The sequence below is a fragment of the Pinus tabuliformis genome, chromosome 4_1, assembly GCF_031772625.1.
Source record: "Pinus tabuliformis cultivar Carrire ecotype Pingquan chromosome 4_1, CPIR1, whole genome shotgun sequence".
Classification (NCBI taxonomy): domain Eukaryota; kingdom Viridiplantae; phylum Streptophyta; class Pinopsida; order Pinales; family Pinaceae; genus Pinus; species Pinus tabuliformis.
The window spans coordinates 641,331,501-641,337,310 of NC_142303.1; the positions used below are offsets into that span (position 1 = coordinate 641,331,501).

At 43.3% G+C, this 5,810-nt stretch overlaps 1 protein-coding gene across 1 annotated transcript; it reads left to right on the forward strand.

Annotated features, from left to right (window-relative positions):
- Nucleotides 1-1,203: 1,203 nt before the first annotated feature.
- Nucleotides 1,204-5,404, forward strand: LOC149177685 (uncharacterized). The gene is made up of 3 exons (XM_089421838.1): nt 1,204-2,088; nt 2,326-4,929; nt 5,351-5,404. The coding sequence occupies exons 1-3, from the start codon at nt 1,204-1,206 to the stop codon at nt 5,402-5,404; spliced, it is 3,543 nt and encodes a 1,180-aa protein (XP_089277964.1).
- The last annotated feature ends 406 nt before the right edge of the window (nt 5,405-5,810 follow it).

Here is a 5,810-nt window from a genome sequence, read left to right on the forward strand (position 1 = left end):
AAAGGCTGATGTCTTCCCGGTATGGGTAAGAGCACCAGGGCTGCCATCGTTTCTATGGGTCGAATCAGTGTTTAAGGCGATCAGGAACCGGCTAGGAACTTATTTGGAGGCTGATATGTCTTTCCTGGAAACCCACAACAGGGCAATGGCTCGGATCCTGGTTAACCTCAAGCCAAGTGGAGGATTGGCAGAGAAAATCATCCTCCAGTATAAGGACTATGTTTTTGATCAAATTTTGGACTACGAATATCTGCCGTTTCGCTGTCACAGATGCCACGTGTATGGGCACTTGGCAAAGGAATGCCCTCTAGGAAGAAGCAGGAGAAGGTTTCAGAGAACTAGGGAGTGGGTGGAAAGGACCTTCAGTCGCCCTCATTTCCAGCCAAACAAGGAGTTCCCAGTAGTGCAGGAGGATGAACATATGGATAAAGACATGCTACAGGGGAGCCAAGGTCAGGAAGCTAGAACACAGGCACCACCAAAGGAAAGTTTTCTCGCCGATCCGGAACCAGAGGTAGCTATGAAGGCTGCTGAAGGTGCACCATCATCTGCAGACCCAAGGCCTGCAGAGGAACAAAAGGGTATAAATCCAGATTCTCCTCTTCCTTATGTTGAAAATAAAGACAAATTTATGGTTAAATGTTCATCTGATGTTTCACCCACTGATCAAAATGCTAAAACTGTTACGTTGGAAGAAGGGAATCTGCAAAACTCAAATAAAAACTTATTGGCAGCTATCCCATCCCTGGATCCGAATTATGAAGGGTGCGCCTTTACCTCTTCTGCCCCGGATCAGCAACCCCTATGCCCCTACAACCTCCGCTCCCTAGTAAGCAAGCCTGTATCCTCGATTGCCGTAGGGGGCATTGACCCAGCCTCATCTCAGAGCCTGCCAAGGAAAAAAAGGGGTAGGAAATCTAAGCTCTATGAAGCCAAAGTCCAGGCTATCTTTGATGTGGCAGACGGGAAACAACTCTCCATAACCGGGGCACTTAGAGCAGTGCAAAGCCCCACACCTGTTTCTAAATGATCATTACATCCTGGAACTGTAGGGGTTTAGCCAGTAAACCCAAAAAACTGGCCCTTAGGGAGCTAGTGTTGAACTCCAAAGCTGACGTTTTCCTTCTTCAGGAGACTTTGGGGAAAGGGGAAGACATGGAATCAATGCTTAATGCTCTCCTTCCTGGATGGTCCTTTATAGCAATGGACTCCGACGGCCACTCTGGAGGCTTGGCTGTGGGAATCAGAGAAAGTAAAATTAGGATATGGAACAGGTGGGGAATGAAGCAGGTGTTGGGGATTGAATGCCAGTCCACTGAATTTGAATCTCCTTTAACAATCATCAATATTTATGGGCCGTGCCAAGGAAGGATTCCATTCTGGAACAAGTTGATGGGATCATCGTTTATGAAGAATAACCTCCTGGTGATGGGAGGAGATCTAAATTTCTCTCTCGGAAGAGCGGAAGCTTGGGGCCCTGCTGCAAGAGAGGATCCGCAATCAGAATTTTTTACGGATCTTTTAGCCTCAAATAATCTTATTGAAGCAAATCTCATCAAGTTGAAACCAACGTGGAGGAACAGAAGAGTAGGAGCTGCCAGAGTGGCGAAGAGATTAGATCGTTTCCCAATAAATGAGGCTTTATCATATGCAATTCCTTTATTCAGGCAATGGGTAGAAGAAGGGGGCCCTTCGGATCATTTTCCGATTTATCTTGAGCTATCCAAAGGCCCCTCAAAACCTCCAGCTCCATTCAAATTCAATGCCACTTGGCTTCAAGAAGAATCCTACACTAATCTGTTCCAAGAAACATGGACACATACAGCCAGAGGATCTCAAGAGAATAAAGGTTTTCTTCTTATGGAAAACCTTAAAAGACTGAAAAAGGAAACTATTTCGTGGGCTAAGGATAGGAAACTTAAGCAGAACGAAGACCTATCTAAGATATCAGAGGAACTCCAATCTCTAGAATGCATAGAGGCAGATGGATATGCGACCCAGGAATCAAAAGAGAAAATTGTTGCACTGGAAAAGCAGAAGAATCAAATTCTGCTGGCAAGAGAGGAAGAATGGAGGCTCAAGAGCAGGGCAATCTGGCTCAAAGCAGGGGATGATAACACCAGGTTTTTCCATAATTATGCAAAAGGAAGGAAGAGTGCAAACACCATCTGGCATTTAAAGTCGGAAGATGGTAGAGAGGCTAAGACTTTTGAAGCGCTATCATCCCTCGGGGTAAACCACTTCCAATCTTTATTTAAAGATAATGGAGAGATCACTATAGCAGAAGTCATCCAAACATCGCAATGTTTTCACAGCTATGTGGAGGAGGAAGATGCAGATTCTCTAATGGAGCCGGTAACGAAGGAAGAAGTTGAAAGTGTCATAAAATCCATGGCAAAAGAAAAAAGCCCGGGGCTGGACGGTTGGTCGGTAGAGCTTTTCTTACACTTCTTTGAGCAGATAGGAGACGAAATAACAGATGTTGTGGAGGAATCAAGACAAAAGGGAGAAATTTATAGTCCTTTTAATACAACTTTTATTGCTCTAATTCCAAAAAAGGAAGCGCCAGAATCTTTTGAGGACTTCAGACCAATCTCCCTTTGTAACAGTATTTATAAAATTATTGCAAAAGTGATAGCTCTCAGGATCAAACCAATTCTATCAAGGCATATATCTCCTGAACAATTTGGGTTCCTGAATGGGAGACAAATTCATGAAGCAATAGGAGTGGCGCAGGAGGTCCTTCATAGTGTAAAGATGAAAAACAAGAAGGGAGCTGTAATAAAAATTGATTTATCTAAGGCCTATGACCGGATAAACTGGACTTATATTCGCTTGCTCCTAACGCACCTAGGATTCAAAGTGGACTTCATCAGATGGGTTATGGGGTGCATCACGGATGTCAGTTATGCATTACTCATAAATGGCGCTGCTACCCCTTTCTTCAAAGGACAAAAAGGACTGAGGCAAGGCTGCCCCTTATCCCCTCTGCTGTTCCTTTTGGTAGCTGAAGGTCTAAGCCAGCTGATTCACAAAAGCAGAAGGGAAGGTAAGATAAAAGGTATTGAGGTAGCAGTAAACCTTTTCATATCCCATCTTCTCTTTGTAGACGATATTCTGGTTTTTACTAGTGGATCCACAAATGATTTAAAGGAGCTTAAAAATATCTTTGACCTCTTTTTGAAAGCTACCGGAATGCAGATAAACCCCAGGAAATCACAAATCATCATGGAAGGGCTAAGTAGACAGGAAAAGGAACATTTCAGCTTGTACTTTCCTTTTGAAATGTGCCATATGGCATCCCCTTTCAAGTACCTGGGCTTCTGGCTGAAGCCAAACAACTATAGGAAGGAGGACTGGTCTTGGCTAATTGCAAAAATTGAAGCCAGAATCAGACACTGGAGCTTCAAATGGCTCTCCAGAGCAGGGAGATTGACTCTGATCAAATCAGTGTTACTAGCCATTCCAGTATATTGGGCAGCTTTAACTTGGGTCCCAAAAGGTGTGCTGGAGAAAATTCGAAGGATCTGTAGCAGATTCTTGTGGGCAGGATCCAAAGAATCCTCGGTTCTCCCATGGGTTGCATGGGAGATAGTGGCGAGACCAAAAGACTGGGGCGGCTGGGGGATAAAAAATTTACCCGATTTCAAACTTTCTTTGTCGGCAAAATCAGGGTGGCGCCTCATTAAAATGGGAAACCTCTGGACCAGAACAGTTAAAAGGAAATATATAGACCCTATTCCTTTGGAAGTCTGGATCAGGAACCCAGTCAAGAGCCATAAGAATGTGTCGGTAATTTGGAAAGCAACTCTGGAGTCTTTTAAAGTAATTGAACAAGGCCTAGCTTGGAAAATCGGGAATGGAGAAAAGGTTAAGATAGGGAAGGACCCTTGGGTTGGCTGTTCAGAAAGGTTTGCCCTTAACCCTGAACTGATTCAGCAGTTAGAGGATAAAGGTTTTCTCTATCTTAGTCAAGTGGCAAATCCGGGATCTTCATCCTTCTGGGGTCAAGCGTGGAAGAATGGTGAAGAGTTGGATCTGGAGCAAAGATGGTGGATCGAATGGAGTACTTTTACTCAAGATCTCTCTAGAACAAATGTCCGGTTGAATGATAGACAGGATGAGTTAATTTGGACCCATGCAGACACTGGGGAATATGCTCCAAAGAGTGGGTATAGTTTCCTTATGTCAAGGAAAGGATGGGAGAATTCTGAGTGGTGGTCAAAACATCTATGGAAACTTAAGAGCCCCCCAAAGTCAAAAATCCTGTTCTGGTGTATTCTTAAAAGCAGAATTCCAACATGGGACTACTTGCAGACAAGATTCATGTCCGGGCCTGGGAGGTGCACACTGTGTAAATCAGAAGCTGAGACAATAAACCACCTCTTTTTAAAATGTTCAGAAGCCATTAAAATCTGGGGTGAGGTAGGGAACCTCATGAACAAAAAGTTAGAATGGGACGGAAACACTGTGCAAGATGCTTGGCAAAAATGGTGGGACTCCCATCCCAATGGGAACCTGTGCAACCTCCCCCTCATCATCAGTTGGGGTATTTGGATAAGTAGGAACAGAAGTACCTTCCAGGATAAGGATACTCCTATATCAATCACCGCAAGCCAGAGTACTGCCATCTACTCTAGTATCCCCGAGCCTAAGGAAGCCCAGGCCCAAAGAATCATTCCAGAAATGCAGATCATAGAAGGAATCCCCTGGGCCTTCTTCGATGGCGCATCTCAGAATAATAAAGCCGGAGCAGGTTTAGTCATCAATGAATCCCCTTTATCTGTTCTAAAAGCATCGGTGGGACTTGGAGCTGGCTCAAACAACTATGCTGAACTTATGGCTTTGAAACTCCTCATCTGTTGGCTCATTCAAAGGCGTATCCTCTCAATTCAAATTTTTGGAGACTCCCAAATAGTGATCAGATGGGTAAATGGACAAAGTACGTGCAGGAACCAACTTCTAAAACAAATCTTGGAAGAAGTTCAGAGATTAAAATCATATTTTAACAGCTTCTCTCTTCGCCACATCTTCAGGGAAAGGAATGAATCAGCAGACCAACTATCTAAAGATGGACTACAATAGGATTTGGGCAGTTGGGTGATCGTAGAAGAAGAACAAGGTCAAACTAGAAGATCGCTACAGCCGCCATACCATCAGCCTCCCTGAATCTCGAGCTGTTTTTGTTTCATTACTCGGCTCCATTTTTTGTGTCTCCATATAAACAAAACAACTTTTGGTAGGACTGCATATTTTTCCTCCATACCAGGTGTCGGGCCGTTTTCCTCTACGCTGAGGAGGCCAGGCATGCTGCGTTTAATTTTTTCTGTTATAATATTTGTGCAAACAGTCCCGTGCCTTTACAGTTTTTGAATGGCACCTCTTTTCAGAGGTTTCAGTTTAGAATCAGCAGCATACTTAGAACAGCTGAGGTTCAAGTCAGCGTGTTTTTGTTGTAAAACAGTTCTCGGTATCCCCTCTGTCGGATCAATGATGCTCAGCATTTACAATGTAAACTTTTTATAAATCTTAATAAAAAGTTTCGCTTTTTCCTTTGGAAAAAAAAATAGAGTTTGTCCCTGAGGGTTGAAAATGGCTCTTTGATCTAGGAGATACGAAGCTTGAAATCTTCTCATAAAGTTTGGAGCACTGAAGATCAAAGGAAATATGTAATAGGGGAGGTTTGATTTCCATAGTTGAAGTTCATCAGTTTGGTCGACATATTTATCTTCTAGCCAATATTATAATTCAAAAATATCAATCTCATAATTGGTTTCATGAATCATATAGTCTCTATAGGCTAAAGAAAT

Bases quoted from the DNA above. Each gene is read 5' to 3' on its own strand.
- LOC149177685 (XM_089421838.1), top strand. From the start codon at position 1,204: ATGGACTCCGACGGCCACTCTGGAGGCTTGGCTGTGGGAATCAGAGAA. The intron at 2,089-2,325 runs GCAATCTGGCTC...AGCTATGTGGAG, and splicing joins AATGGAGGCTCAAGAGCAGG to GAGGAAGATGCAGATTCTCT. The intron at 4,930-5,350 runs GTAAATGGACAA...TTGTGCAAACAG, and splicing joins CCCAAATAGTGATCAGATGG to TCCCGTGCCTTTACAGTTTT.